General features: G+C 37.4%; 2 protein-coding genes across 2 annotated transcripts in view; one reads left to right on the top strand and one right to left on the bottom strand.

Moving 5' to 3' along the window:
- The window catches only part of trpc5a (transient receptor potential cation channel, subfamily C, member 5a), a 69,125-nt gene extending 58,715 nt beyond the window's left edge, over nucleotides 1–10,410 (top strand). The window contains exons 8-11 of the mRNA XM_022674745.2: nucleotides 731–934; nucleotides 8,331–8,372; nucleotides 8,481–8,570; nucleotides 9,162–10,410. Of these exons, the coding sequence (XP_022530466.2) occupies nucleotides 731–934; nucleotides 8,331–8,372; nucleotides 8,481–8,570; nucleotides 9,162–10,010 (1,185 nt within the window). The 3' untranslated portion in view covers nucleotides 10,011–10,410. The remainder of the gene's footprint in view (nucleotides 1–730; nucleotides 935–8,330; nucleotides 8,373–8,480; nucleotides 8,571–9,161) is intronic.
- LOC125785743 (uncharacterized) overlaps nucleotides 1–16,049 on the bottom strand; it is a 399,129-nt gene that overhangs the window by 107,069 nt on the left and 276,011 nt on the right. The gene's annotated exons all lie outside the window — the stretch shown is intronic.

The following is a 16,049-nucleotide window of genomic DNA, read 5'->3' as shown; positions in this document are numbered from 1 at the left end:
CTAACTACTCCTTACCTCATTTCCTTCCTTCTTCCTTCTTGTAAGTCGCTTTGGACAAAAGCATCTGCCAAATGTAATGTAATGTAATGTACTCTTATCAATATGTATTTACAGTATTAATTCATCATTTAATTATACACATAAGTACCACTAAACAACACTAAGTTTACAAAGTCACAGGTAAATGGTATGTATATAATTGGATTGTAACGATTGACCCAATATCAGAATTATAGCCAGTAACTACAGTGAATGGTGGGTTACTTAATAATAATGTAAAAAAAAAAACTGTCATTTTGTTGTATATACAGGCAAAAGGCAGGGGAATGCATGGTGTAGTGCTCAGTGTAATAAATTGGTATTAATAAATTATTTGAATTAAAAATAAACTAATCTAATCTAGAAACCAATCAGATGCCATTAATGTATTAATCCTTTTAATTACAAATAATCAGTAATCTGTACAAGAATTTACTTTTATAGTAGATTTCCCCACTAGAGATGCACTTTTTCACAATTATATTAATTAAATATCCTAGGTGCATTTTGTCTTGCATGTCAATGAAATACAATTACAAAACTATAATTTAAAAATACTGATCAGGGTATGTAAAAAACAATTACACAAAATTCATCCATCCATAGATTCAACACATTATGTGAACTTCTGTCACAGTGGGAGCCTGATCCTGCGCTATGTGTTCTAATAACTGATGCTCTGATGTTTCAGGACCATGCAGACATTGAGTGGAAGTTTGCCAGGACGAAGCTGTGGATGAGTTATTTTGATGAGGGCGGGACACTTCCTCCACCATTCAACATCGTTCCCAGCCCAAAGTCAGCCTGGTACCTCTGCTGCTGGCTCCACAGGTGGCTGTGCTGGAGAGGTGATGCTCCACACAGCGAGAAACATGAGAACCTCAAGGATTTAACAGTGAGTAAGAACAATACACATATCAACAAGCTGAAAACGCTGATGTGCAAAAAATGTTTCAAAAGACTGAGGCTGCTTTTAAACACTCACTGTCCTCCACTCCATTACACTCTCCTACCCACAACTCAAACACCTTACAGATAAAGTCAGAGACAGGAGATCTGAATCTGTTGCGGCACAGTTCGTTTTGGTCATGAGCTGAAAAACTGATAATGGGTGTAGAAACAACAACACTTACAGTAAAGGCATCAAAACTATGAATGAATATGTGGAGTTTTATGTACTTAACAAAATATATATATATATATATATTCTAGTTTCCTTAAAATAGCCCCCTTTGCTCTGATTACTGCTTTACACACTCTTGGCATCATTCTCTCAATGAGCTTCAAGAGGTGGCCACCTGAAATGGTTTTCCAGCAGTCTTGAAGGAAGGAAGGAGTTCCCAGAGGTGTTTATTAGCACTTGTTGCTCCTTTGTCTTCTTCACTCTGTGCTCCAGCTCACCCCAAACCATCTGGATTGGGTTCAGGTCCGGTGACTGTGGAGGTTCAGTTCATTTTTTATTAAGTACATAAAACTCCACATGTGTTCATTCATAGTTTTGATGCTTCGGTGAGAATCTACAATGTAAATAGTCCTGAAAATAAAGAAAACGCACTGAAAAAGAGAAGCTGTGTCCAAACTTGGCCTGTACTGTACCTACAGTGACTCACCTGGTCACATGATCTGACCTCTTAAAGAAATTTAGTTAATGATGAAACATTTCATGTGTTTTAAGGAAAAATACAAAGTTTTTGCTACATATATTTAGCAGTGGTCTCATGCCCATGCAAAAGTACTTTAATCAGCCAGGTTAACACTGTGGTTAAAGCATTTCAGCAGGTTGTGAGCGGTTTAAACACTAACAGATGCAGCTCCAGTAAAGCATGGCTGCTGAAACAAAATCAGGTTAAGAAGTGTTTAGGTGTGTATGTGTTCAGTGTTGACCAGCCTTTTAGCATGTAAACACAGTCTGCAGGAGAAACATCTCCCTCTGTTGCTGTGTGCGGGTAGTACTGTATTTTTTGCGCTATAAGGTGCACCGGATTATAAGGCGCATTATACAACACTAGTAAGGCTACAGGCCAATAATACTTACCTCTGAGCAGCAAAAGAGCACTTAGCACGGTTAACGGCTAATGCGAATGCTGCTCCAGCAGTGGGTTAGCAGCAGTTTCTGTTTAGTTTCTGTTTATTTTTCCAGCAGTATTAGCATTAGTCGCTAACTGCACTAAGCACTAGCTCTTTCGCCGTTCATTCAGTGATAGGGCATTTCTTAGCTTGGCGATGTTACGTAGGTGTAGAAAAGCTGTTCTAGTAACATTAGATATGTGTTTATCGAATGCTAGATCTGAATCTATGATAACTCCAAGGTTTTTAGCTGCTGAACCAGGGGTGGCTGAGAAGTCAGCCAGATTTAGCATTAAGTCTGATAATTTATTTCTAGCAGCTTTTGGGCCTAATAGAAGAACTTCTGTTTTTTCACTATTTAATAGCAGGAAGTTGTGCGACATCCACAATTTCACGTGTCATCCGCATAACAATGAAAATTCACATCATGTTTTCTAATAACTTTGCCCAGTGGGAGCATATATAATGTGAATAATAACGGTCCTAATATAGAGCCTTGTGGAATTCCATATCTTACCTTGGTATAACTGGAAGACATATCATTTATCCTCACAAACTGATAGCGATCGGTTAAGTATGATTTAAACCATGATAAGGCAGTTCCGGTTACACCGACCATGTTCTCTAGTCTTTCTAAAAGGATAGTATGATCTATTGTATCAAAGGCTGCGCTCAGATCGAGAAGTACGAGTAGGGAAGCACAGCCTTGGTCGGCGGCTATAAGTAGATCGTTTGTTATTCTAACTAAAGCTGTCTCAGTGCTATGATGAGGCCTAAATCCAGATTGAAATTTTTCATAGATCTGGTTTCTTTGCAGGTAAGAGCAAAGTTGTTGGGCTACAGCTTTTTCTAAAATCTTAGAAATAAAGGGTAAGTTTGAAATAGGTCTGTAGTTAGACAGTAAAGTAGGATTTAGTTTCTTGATCAGAGGTTTAATTACAGCTGTTTTAAAGGCTTTGGGTACATGGCCCAGGGTGAGCGATGAGTTTACTATCATTAACAGGTAGTACCTATTACATTACATTACATTACATTACATTACATTACATAACATTTGGCAGATGTTTTTGTCCAAAGCGACTTACAATAGTGAAGTACAAAAATAATAGAAGTTAAAGGTAAAAACATCTTTATATAGGGCCTAAAGGAGGTCTATAGGAAATAATGGGATAGAGGAGTGAAGGAAGGGAAGAAGGAAATGAGGTTAGAAGTAGTTAGTGTGTTAGAGGTGTTAGGAGAGTAAGAGCTCTTTGAAGAGTTCTGTCTTCAGGAGTTTATTAAAGATAGTGAGAGATTCTCCTGATCTGGTAGTAGAAGGTAGTTAGTTAGAGGTGTTAGGAGAGTAAGTGCTCTTTGAAGAGCTCAGTCTTCAGGAGTTTATTAAAGATAGTGAGAGATTCTCCTGATCTGGTAGTAGAAGGTAGTTAGTTAGAGGTGTTAGGAGAGTAAGTGCTCTTTGAAGAGCTCAGTCTTCAGGAGTTTATTAAAGATAGTGAGAGATTCTCCTGATCTGGTAGTAGAAGGTAGTTAGTTAGAGGTGTTAGGAGAGTAAGTGCTCTTTGAAGAGCTCAGTCTTCAGGAGTTTATTAAAGATAGTGAGAGATTCTCCTGATCTGGTAGTAGAAGGTAGTTAGTTAGAGGTGTTAGGAGAGTAAGTGCTCTTTGAAGAGCTCTGTCTTCAGGAGTTTATTAAAGATAGTGAGAGATTCTCCTGATCTGGTAGTAGAAGGTAGGGTAAGCCTTCAGGAGTGAATGCAGATAGGAAGGAGCTTGTATAACACAGTACTTAAGTGGAGTGGCTTTACTGCTTCTTAATACGTGACTGGTAAAATTCATACATAAGGAGCACCGGATTATAAGTCACACTGACGATTTTTGGGAAAATTAAAGTATTTTATTTGAGCCTTATAGTGAAAAAAATATGGAACAATTTGGGTTTGCAGCTCCTGCAATGTGTATATTGTTAAGGCTTGTACCGCAATAACAATACAAAAAAATCATTAATCATACAGGCATACTATATTGAGGAAGATGATATCTGGTTCATCTTCAGTGTTTTAAGAAAAAAATAATGTTTGCTACAAGAGTTTTTTGGCATTTAATTAAATTCATTGTCCTATCTAAAACTGTTGGCAGGACAAGCCCAAGGCATCATTAATATGGATTCATTGGGTCATTAATATATTGAGCTTGTGAAATGGTGTTCACAAATATTTCCACAGCCTGCAGTTACTACCCTAATTTGAGTGCATAAATACGCCCCCGTGCTTAACAGTAATGGAGGGTTTTTTATTGAAGATCACCTTTGCTGCTGCGGCTGAAAAATGTTAACTTCAATAGTCCATAGGACTTGTTTCCAAAATGCAGCGAATGTGTTAAAACTTAACAAAGTTAAAACTTCTACTGTTTAATTTTCATATAGTTAAATTCATATTTCTGCAGGTGTCTCAAAACAAAAATGTTTAATCTGAATCTGCCTAATAAGTCGACTTCAGATCCATAACAAGGCACTATTGAGTGCTTGGGTTTCATTGGCTTTTGACAAGAACAGTTCAGATTGATATACTACTAGATTCCACTCAGAAACCCCCCAAAAAATTTAGTATTTTTCTTGCTAAAAATTATGATAACCACTATTTCACCTCTACATTATACACTGCTTGGTAAAAAAAATCACACTCTAATATTTGGTTGGATCGTCTTTATCTTTGATTGCAGCACACATTCACTGTGGCATTGTTTAATAAACTTCTGCAATGTTTATGATTTATTTTAATCCAGTGCTGCATTAATTTTTCACCAAGATCTTGCAGCAGCATTGATGATGGTAGAGTCTGACCAACCGCTGCACAAAGCAGCTCTTCTCCATCCAGCACATCCCAAAGATTCTCAATGAGGTTAAGATCTGGACTCTGTGGTGATCTCTCTCAATCCATGTGTGAAAATGATGATCTCATGCTCCCTGAATCACTCTTTCACTATTCCAGCTCCATCAATCCTGATATTGTTATCTTGGAATATGCTCGTGTTCATCAGAGAAGATAAAATCCATTGATGGAATAATCTGATCTATATTCAGTATATTCAGGTAGAGTCAGCTGACCTCATTCTTTCAGCACATACTGTTACTGAACCTAAACCTGCAGAACAACTGCAGCATCAACCAACCAACACATCATTTACTCACTTACATCCAGGTGGCAAGTTATTTTTTGCCAGCAAGAGTAAATAATTACTATTATAATTTTCTTAATAACAACCATTCAAAATCCAAAATCGCTAGTAGTTAATCTCAGTAGCTTGCTGGCTAGCTAACTTTCCTGTTCCATCTTAAATGGTGCAACAGATGCCAGATGCTGCATTATTTAGGATGAAACAGAAAAATACACAAAAAAAACATAATAAAAACTTAATTTATTTTTTTTCCCATTACAGAGGATTTAAGAAATGGCCAATAATAATAATCAATTGCCCCCTGCCCAAGTTCTTAAGATATACGATGCCCTAAAGTAAACTAACTAAGTTAACTAGACTAGTTAACCAGCAGTTAGGTTGCTGAACTTTAGCGCTCCACTGATATATATATATATATATATATATATATATATATATATATATATATATATATATATATACAAGGGGTAGGGGTACAAAGGAAAATGGGAGAAAAGTTGGACAAGCCCATGGCTGCTGATTGTTGGCATTCTTCATTAATTATGCTTAAAATGTTTCTTTAACTTTATGCCCTTTAGAGATCAGCTCATATTCTTCTCACTTCCGTTTACACTCTGTTTTAAATGTGGAGCAATGGCGTTGAGGTTTGCATGCCAAGTATTATTTAGTTGGAATTGTTAGGTTTTGTCTTCTGCGTTTGCAGTGACTGTTATGTAAACAATGGAACACATTGTCTTTGCCAGACTGCATTGTGAAGCCAAGCTGAGCAGTTCATACTCGCATTAGGATGTTCTTAAAGTGCTTCAGAAGACGAGGCAGCAGAAATTGCGTGCATGCTTATCTATCATTAGCTCTATAGTTTAGTAGTGCAGTATGTTGAATTTTAATGTGGTTTTATTTGATAATAACATTATGTAGTTTGTGTTCTACATGTCTGATGCTGGTGCCAGTGTGATCTCACTGATAAAAATCAACATTTCAGAATCAAAATACACAGACAAACTGTGCAATCTCTTATTTTTACTGATTTTATGAGATCCAGCATGAGATTGTTAGATATCTGTTCTGCTTTTAGGTTTACATGTAGGCAGTTTTATATAACTCTAGAGATTTGATCTCAGCATTGTGTGCCTGCATGTGTGTGGGTGTGCGTATGTGTGAGAGTGAGGGGTGGGGGCAGTTTGGATGAGAGAAGAAATGTTCCGGGCTGCAATGTGATACAATGATAATAGAATAACACTTTATATTTATTATTTATTATTATGGGTCCTCAGTGAAACCATACAGGGGCCCGGCTCTCTGCTCAGAGGGGGGAACTGAGGATTTTACGAGGCTTGAGTAGATCTCTGGCAACTTGTCGTGTTCAGAATTCTCTGTGGGAGCTCTCAGTAGCCATGGTTTCCAGAAATTGCTAAAAGATAGCTGCACCCAGAAGAATCAGCTCACAGGAATGAAGCTTGGTGGGTAGTCTTGCCAGACTGTCATAAAGTGATTCAGAATGGAAGCAGGTCATCTTTATTGAAGAGTTTATTGTCATGCAGCTCACATCCAGAGGTTCTCCCGTTACGGTGTGGGGTACAATTTCATATGATGCCAGATCATCTTTGGTCTTAATCATAGGCAGGTTTAGTGGCCTTACCTTTTCTGAATACTAATCCAACAAGACAGTGCTTGTCTGCATGCTGCTTCAATCTCTAAATAGCACTTCAAGATGATCAATTTCTCTAGGTTTCTCTCTAGGTTTGAGTAAAATTAAAATTGTGGTTTAATTATATTGACAACATTTCTTCTTATAGACTTAATTTTAATACAAATGAACAAGTTCATAGTCATTTAGAAACAACAATAATAATGTTTTAATTCAGAAGAGTTCAGAAATAAATAGATGGCAGAACCCCGAATTTTTAAACACCGCTTAAAAGTAATCGATAACCGCTGGAAGGTTATCGACAGTAATGTGGGTGTTCTCAAGCCACCAAATAAATCTCAAATACTTAAACTACATAAAGTTTTCCAAAAGCAGTGTGTAAGACTGGTGGAGGAGAACATGATGCTAAGACGCAAGAAAACTGTGATTAAAAATCAGAGTTATTCCACCAAATATTGATTTCTGAACTTTTTGAGTTAAAACATTAGTATTGCTAATTCTAAATGAATAAGAACGTGTTTTCCTCGCATTATTTGAGGTCTGAAAGCTCTACATCTTTTTTGTTATTTCAGACATTTCTCATTTTCTGTGAATAAATGCTCTAAATGAGAATATTTTTATTTGGAATTTGGAAGAAATTTTGTAAGTAGATTATAAATAAAACAATGTTCATTTTACTCAAACATAAACCTATAAATAGCAAAATCAGAGAAACTGATCATTTCTCCAAAGCTGTTTATTTTGTTAAACATGACACAGGATAGTTCTCCAGAGTTTAATGAAAGGATGCTACAGTGTTACTGTATCTTGTCCTTATTTAATACAAGTATAAACGAAATGTGTTTTCTGGGATCAGACAGGCCTGGATTTAAACAGGCAAGCAGATATAAGTCTGTCAAAAAAACAGTAACCAAAAAAACTCTCCCTTACTGTGCACGCCTGTGTGTGTGTGTGTGTGTGTGTGTGTGTGTGTTTACCAGTAGATGAGAGCAGTAGAGTTTATTTTCTTACACAAACAGTAATAGTCCATCACATTTTCTGATAGAGAAAGTTCACATTTTCGCAGAGCAGCAGATTGTGGATAATAAAACTGCCGCTTACTAGAAGTAAAACAGACCTGTGAGTGTTGGTGTGCTTTAAACACAATACAAAAACCATACAGGTGTGAACAGACGCTAGTGTTCCTCAGCACTCCACATCATTTTAATGCATCTTTGTGTCTTTTTTGTTTGTGTCATATAACTAAAATCTAGATAAAGAAAAATTTGATTCATAAATAAAAAAAACTAAATATGATACAATAATCCTGGGATTCAACACAAAGCCTCTTAGCGTAATTACAGAAATAACTCTGTAAAATAAGCTTTAATAAACTAAAGTTCTGCTCTGCTTTTCTTTTCAGGAAAAACATGCCGACAGGATTATTCAGAATAAACACTATCAGGTATGTAGAGAAAGTATAAACACACACACACACACACACACACACACACACACACAGTCTTTTGATTTCCTGCTCTGAATGCACTGCTGTCCTCGTCTCTTTGTTTAGGAGGTGATTCGTAGTCTGGTGAAGAGGTATGTAGCAGCTATGATCCGCAGTGCAAAGACAAACGAAGGATTAACAGAGGAGAACTTTAAGGTAAACTTAACAGTTCTCATGCTGATCAGCCTTTTTCTCTCTTCTCCTAATGTGATGCCAGTCAGCACAGGCATCTGTTAACTAAAACACAAAACATTAGAAATAGTCATTTTTCTGTTATTTAAAGTTTTAAAATATCATGTGGTTTGATCTGTAAAAGCAGATCTAACTGGTTTCTGTGTTTATTAATAATCGGGGATACAGTCTGCTTAAGTTGACTGTGATGATCTCTTGTATGGAATTTACAGAATAAGGTGAAAAAAGCAATTGTGACATTATAAAATAAAATATAAAACTAATGATAACATATTGTAGACACTTTGTTTATAAACACATTAAACTACTGAGAAAAATTAAAGAAAAAATAATGTTAGGATAGAGTATGGTCGCACCACATGACATTTTGTAAGATCACTTGCTCTAAAATTTTAATATAAATGTGTGTTTTAAAGTTTGAAAAACTGCAAAAATATTCATATATTTATGATTTGTATGACATTGAGCAACATATCTAATAGACAGTATATTATATAAGTGTATGTATGTATTGAAGATTGTGTGAAGTACTGAATACACTGTCACTGTGTGCAGGAGCTGAAGCAGGACATTTCTAGTTTTCGTTATGAAGTTATGGACCTCCTCGGAAACCGAAAGCCGCCACGCCGCACGTACTCTTCGAGTAGCGAGGCCACGCTTCGAGACGAGGGCAGCGACGACGGCCACAGCGACGGTAGCAAAGCCAAGATCAAAACAGCTCCGGGTGCCGGTTCCCCGTACGGAGTCTCGGCTCTCTTCCACTCCCTCTCTGGAATGGAGTTCCCCACGTCCACCACAGCAATAAGTACCTCCCACAGGGAGGACAGACCAAAGATCAACGGGCTGAGGAAAAACCCCTCGCCCTGCTCTTCCACTTCCTCAGTGACTGCGGCCGGGCCGGCCCTCTCCAGAACGTGGAGCAGGTTCACGCGCTTCTCGGGCTCCAAGAAGACCTCCTTCAGACGGCTGGGGCTGCTGTTCTCCCGCATGGGCAGTCACCTTCCCCAGCCTGCTGGCGTTACTTCCGCCACCTACACCATCTCAGACGGACTTCTCCAGCCTCCAGGAGCCTGGAGAGACCTGGGCATCTCCCGTGGCGATGGTCCCGTCACCCGCAGCGAGACCAGCCTCAATCACGCAGATACGCCCGCCGCCGACTCTGTCAGTGTTCCCACCTCCACAAACAGACAGAGAACCAATGGGAGGGACATTCTGTTGACTTTAGGGCCCCTGGCTCCTCCTCCTTCCCTGCACTGTGCTTCCAGTTTTTCTGCCTCCAGTTCCCGTCTCCTGGACTCGAGTGAGGACGTGTTTCAGGGATTAGTTGGGCCTTACGATGGACACGTGCCGGACGCCTCCGACCGCGGGGCGGAGCATGACGACTCAGTGACCACACAGTTATAGTATTGCAAGCATGCACTGTGGTGAATGCACTTTAATTACTACAATAATATTTGATGATAACAATAACAGTGACCTTTCTATTAACTACAGAATCTTTTTTATTTGATCTGCTGGGAATATTTTTCTCATTTTCAGTCAGATTCAAAGCAAATGCAGGCATTTTGAATTTATATGTGTGGCTTGTGGAAAAGTGAAGACATTTTTAGGAAACTGTATTATTCTTCTATCAAATATGAACAGCTTGAGAATTCAAAGGTTACAGACAGTTTAAGATCATAAAGGGGTCAAAGAATGAAAGAGTGTTACAGCCAGAAGACTTTAAACTGTTAACAATAACTGTGTGAGCAACCCTATCATATTACAGCACTACTTGCAAGTAATAAAGCACTGAATGTTACTATTTCGATTGTGTCGGTTCCTTCGCTTACACTCACACAGACACACAGACACACAGACACACACACACACACACACACACACACACACACTCAGACTTTGACACACTGCTGCATTGATCGCTTTGTGAGTACATCCCACAAATATCTGCAAATATTTGATTCTATATTTTCATGGGATAAAACTATAGAAATTAAGTACTCATGTCTTACCAGCTATTTAGAGATTAAAGAATATACTCTGTTTATTTATTGGATACTGTATGATTGGGGGGTTGAGTAATAAGACCAAGCCATTGGCCCATTTCATGCCAGTGAGCAGTAATTCCATTTTAACTGGCGTCCCACCAGTGAAGACCCAATTCACCCTTCAACTCAACACCAAAAGGGTGAACATACACATCATTGGCGTAGGAACCGGGGGGGAAGGGTGGGACATGTCCCGCCCAATATTAGAAAAAGGTGGATTTGTCCCCCCCCAAAAATAAAATGGTTTCACTCAGATCAGCTGTACTATTAATGAGGAGACAGGTGACCGCTGAGTAAATGGGAAATCTCTTAACGCCAATCACGGAGCCCGGTTCAGGAATTAAGTTCCGCCCCTCAATAGAAACAGCCAATCAGCTTGCTGGTTTTGCGGCATGCGCAGGAGAGTGTGGGGGAGAGTGGTTCAGTTTACCCTGTACCTGACTAGCTAATAACTATTTAATTTTTATTCATTTAGATAACTCAGTCAGCTAGAAGCTGGATGTAGAGGATAGACAGAATTTAGTACAACACTGGGTAATGTTGGTAGTTTAAAGCAGTTTCTTAACCCTGATCTCTGCCCTAAAATTGTGTTTTCCATCAGATCCAACTGATTAGCTAATAAACAGTCCTTTACTGAGTTTACCTGTTAAAATCTCTTAGCCCCCTATGGATCATAAATCAATCATTATGTATGTCCAGCAGTTTATTAGACACATCATACCATCACTTACTTTATTATGTGCATTTAAATCAGAGGAAGCTCTACAATATGCAGAACAGTGGGAGTATGCAGTAGAATATGTAAGAACAGGGTTAAGAAACACTGATCTAATCTGACTTCTGTTCGTTTGTAGTTTACAGTAAGAACACATGTCCTGACGTCTAACGTTTATATTAACTTCTGACAAAAATCCCTATGAAACGTAAAGTTACATTTCATAAAAGGACACCATGATAAGAAGTGCTTTCAGTAGAAACAATTAAAAGTGCGGGACACAATGCTAGTCAGTTTGGAGAAAATGTAAATAAACAACATACAATAAATAATAAATAATAATAATAATCAAATCTGTTATATTATTTTAAATATTAGCTGATAACTGATCATGTTTTGTCATATGTATATAATTCAGACCTTTCACATATAATGTTTTCTAGCAACAGTAAATGTAATGTGGAGTAACATGTTTAGGTTGTAAAATTACCTTTATTTGGATGTAACTAATAATAAATACAGAACACAGAAAAAAAGGATTATTTAGGATTAAAAGTGATTCCGCAAATGTTTTTCTAGGAAACTATAGGGTGGGCTTTGGTGCATTCATATTAGCGAATGTGTCCCCCCCAATATCAAACCCGCTCCTACGCCCTTGCATACACACATATAACATCACCAACATAACTCCCAACTCCCTTCACTCAGCGCTGCCACAGCACTGCATGTTTACTCAAGCTACAAGTAAAATTCTTTATATAGAATATTAAGTATAAGTTTTTAAAGTATTCACATCAAATTTCAGTTATTTTGAATTAGTTAGAATAAGTCGTTTAAATACAATTTATTAAAAATGAAAGTTAAAAAGTATTATTCTAACACTCAATCTTTTAGATGTTTAATTCATTTTCAACATGCAAACCATTTAATTGCATGTAATCTGACATATTACATTTTTAATTGGTATATATTCTAAAACCCCAAATCAGAAAACGTTGAGGCAGTATGGAGAATAAAAAAATAAAAAAGATGCAGGGTTTCTTTCATTTACTTTATATATAGATATAAAGTAAATGAAATATATATAGATATATAAATAGATATTTCATGTTTCCTGCTCAGGCCTTAAAGCATTTACCGTTACAAAGTGCCTAATGCTTTAATGTCCCAACTTTTTGGAATTTGTTGCAGGGCTAAAATGCAGTGATGGATGCATATTACACCGTGTTTCTTTCTATCTGCACTGTACATACTGTCCAAACCTTTTCTGCTTTGGGTTTTATTAAACAGCCTGTACAGGAAATTTGGCAGTGTTAAATCAACACTGTTAGTGTTAAATCAACACTACTAACAGTGTTGATTTAACACTGCCAAATTTCCTGTGTGTAAAGCTTGTGAAAACCTTGTGAGAATGTCTGTATGATAATAAATGAATAGAACTAAATGAATTAAAACTAAAGAACTGTTAAACAACAAATATTACCTACAAAAGTGGACACAGCCCCCTTGTCAGCAGCTCTAGTTCTATGCAGTTCACTGGTAAATCTTTAACTATACATCAACACACAAACAGATACACATTATACATCCTTAATATAATAATATACTTAATATTCCTTTAAAATCTTAAAACAGGCCCATCCTGTTTATCCACAGACTACTATTTTTTTTTTTTTGGAAAGCATTTCCACTTCTCAAAAAAGTGCAACATGTAAAGATTAGTGTAAAGAAATGTTAGCAATTAATATACAATAAATAGTCATACAATTTAAATACAAAGAGTGTAACAGACAAAGGTTTAGTACAAGATCACACAGTGAAGATCCAACACTACTTCCATTTCTGAATGTGTGCGGTGAGGACACGGCTGTGTAAAGGCCTGGGGACACTTACTAAACAGATCATTATTACAGACACTAAAAACTCAGACTTAAGGGTCTGACACTGTGTGCAGGTCAATAATGCTAGGAATATCTCCACACACACTGTATTTAGCCTTATGTAAGTGTTGGGATTTTATAATGTGTGAGAAAAGAGTGTTGCCAAATAGAATACTACTGCTGTCACAGCTTCACTTAAAATAGATGATACTGACTAACATGCTGCAGTGACATTTTAATCTCTTTATTTCACCACTGAGGAACATCCAAATCTAAAACTACTAGAGAGAACAAATCTCTATAAACAGTAGAAAAAGAACCTGCTACCCGTAGTGAAACTGATTTCTAACGCTGAGTTTCTGCCAGATTAGAGAGGAGCTGCTGTGTGGGAACAGAGCTGAAGACAGAGGGGGAAAAGGCAAGCTTCATCCATTTCTATCACTTCTTCAGTAGGTTATACTGAAAGTTCTCCAGATTAGACTGTGTTGCTTGTTAATCCCTGACGTTATAAACCTTCACACAGGGTGAGCACATGCTTTATAATCACTGCTACACTCTCTCCAGCATATCACAAGACTATTATTATCTAGTACACAACCGAAGACTAAGTACTGTGGGGTCTTTTATAAGATACTGACTGGCCCCTACTGGACAAATGTGTCAATTACATTGGTAAATTTGAAATCCATACAGAAATTAGCCCATACAGACCACTCTCTCTATATAATACTTGACTATTTACATTCTTCTCATTACATATTACTCATAATTTTTTACTGTTTAAAACTGAGTATTTTATGGTAAATTATTATTCTAATAATAGAACTAAGAATTACATTACATTAAATGACTGCCCAGCTCTTTTTTCTCATTTTGTTGTAATCCAGACCAGGGTATATAATTTTTTCAAGGACTGTAGAACCTTTTCTCATATTAGAAGGAACAGAGTTTGATCAGCACATATTAATATGCATTTCTGTTTTGGATTTATTGCCAGGCTGAGAATGTATTGCCCTTGTCAAAATAATCTGATGATTACTGGATTTCTAATACAGTGAGTAGTAACAGATCTCCTTTAGTTTTTTCAGAGCAATGTTTTTTTTTTAAAGAATCAACAGAAAGAGTGTATCATGGGTTCACTTGTGTTTCCCGCTGTGAACGACACATACCTGGGAGAAATGAGAAGAACAGCCCAGAATATCTTTAGAGGACTGAACCTATGAGGCTGATGAAGATGACACATAGTTTTAAGATCAAAGCGCAGGAAGCAGAACGCTCCACTGGAGATGACTCTGTGGGCAGCTACATCAGCTCCACAGGAGGAGATACAGGACAGCCTGCTGGCCTTCTCACAGTGCAGCTTCACTAAAGGTGGCTGGGCTTTGAATATTAAAAGCTAGTGGAAACCCACTCACACCAATCTGTATTTGCTGTTTGATAACCACCACCCACCCACTCCACCACAAGCTGTGGATAACAGATCTCTGCTCCAACGGACTGAGAGCCAGCCAATCAGCTCTGAGAAACAGAAACGTTTCCTCCAGCACAGCCCTGTGTTACTGACTTCTACATTACCATCCTAACATAAAAACAAAGCTAATGAACAATAATGAAAAAAATAAAATAAAAAGCTTTTGTTTACATTCCTCCCCTGTCTCTCTCTGTTGCGCTCCGCGTGACTTTAGTTTCCATCCGTTCTCGTTTTTCCTGTTCTTGGGCTCCCTATCTCCTTATAAGGGCATTTCTTCCTAGGCATGTCCCAATTCACTAGCCGGGGCAGCGGTAGAGTAAGCGCAGAGTAAATAAGTCAAATTAATGGGTTTAACTTTAATAACATTAATATTCTGTATTTTGTATTATATTTTGTATTATATTGTATGGTATTTTTAAAAGGTGAAATGTTTATGTCTAGTTTAGCAGAGCATTATTTTAAGTATTCTTTTATTTTTTTTTATATTTTAAAAATAAAAGTGATATGATATCCAGAACATTTGCAATGTATTTGTTAATATCAGATCATTTATAACATGATAGGGAACACTAGGGTCCCAACAGGCTATGGAATCTCCACTAAACATAGTATAGTGCTGTAAAAGTGAAAAGCCTTGGTTCAGGAGAATGTTAGCTGAGGTAGCTGGCAGTGAGTATTTATGGCATCACATTCAAGATCCAGAATGATGATTTTTATGAGAGTGCTTTACAGCTCTGGAAAACAATTAAGAGACCCATTCAGTTTCTGAAACAGTTTTTTCTGATTTTGATATTTATAGGTTTTGTTCTCCCAAATCCCAAATAAAAATATTCTCATTTAGAGCATTTATTTGCAGAAAATGAGAAACGGCTGAAATATCAAAAAAAGATGCAGAGCTTTCAGACCTCAAATAATGCAAAGAAAACAAGTTCATATTCATACAGTTTTAAGAGTTTAGAAATAATCAATATTTAGTGGAATAACCCTGGTTTTATCACAGTTGTTTTCATGCATCTTGGCGTCATGTTCTCCTCCACCAGTCTTACACACTGCTTTTGGATAATTTTATGCCTCTCCCTGGTGCAGAAATTCAAGCAGCTGAGCTTGATTTGATGGCTTGTGGTCGTCTGTCTTCCTCTTAATTATTCCAAAGGTTTATTTGGTCAAAGAAACTCATAATTTTTAAGTGATCTCTTATTTTTTTACAGTCTACAGGTCAGGATAAACGGATTTCCCCTTTAAAACGTAATGTCATTACATATTCACCCCGTTCTCAGCTCCTCCCCCGCGCACTCCTATTGGCTCCGCCCTGCCACTTCGGCGTCTGTG

Source organism: Astyanax mexicanus, chromosome 21, assembly GCF_023375975.1.
Source record: "Astyanax mexicanus isolate ESR-SI-001 chromosome 21, AstMex3_surface, whole genome shotgun sequence".
In the NCBI taxonomy this organism is placed as follows: Eukaryota; Metazoa; Chordata; class Actinopteri; order Characiformes; family Acestrorhamphidae; genus Astyanax; species Astyanax mexicanus.
This window is presented reverse-complemented; position numbering and strand designations above follow the sequence as displayed.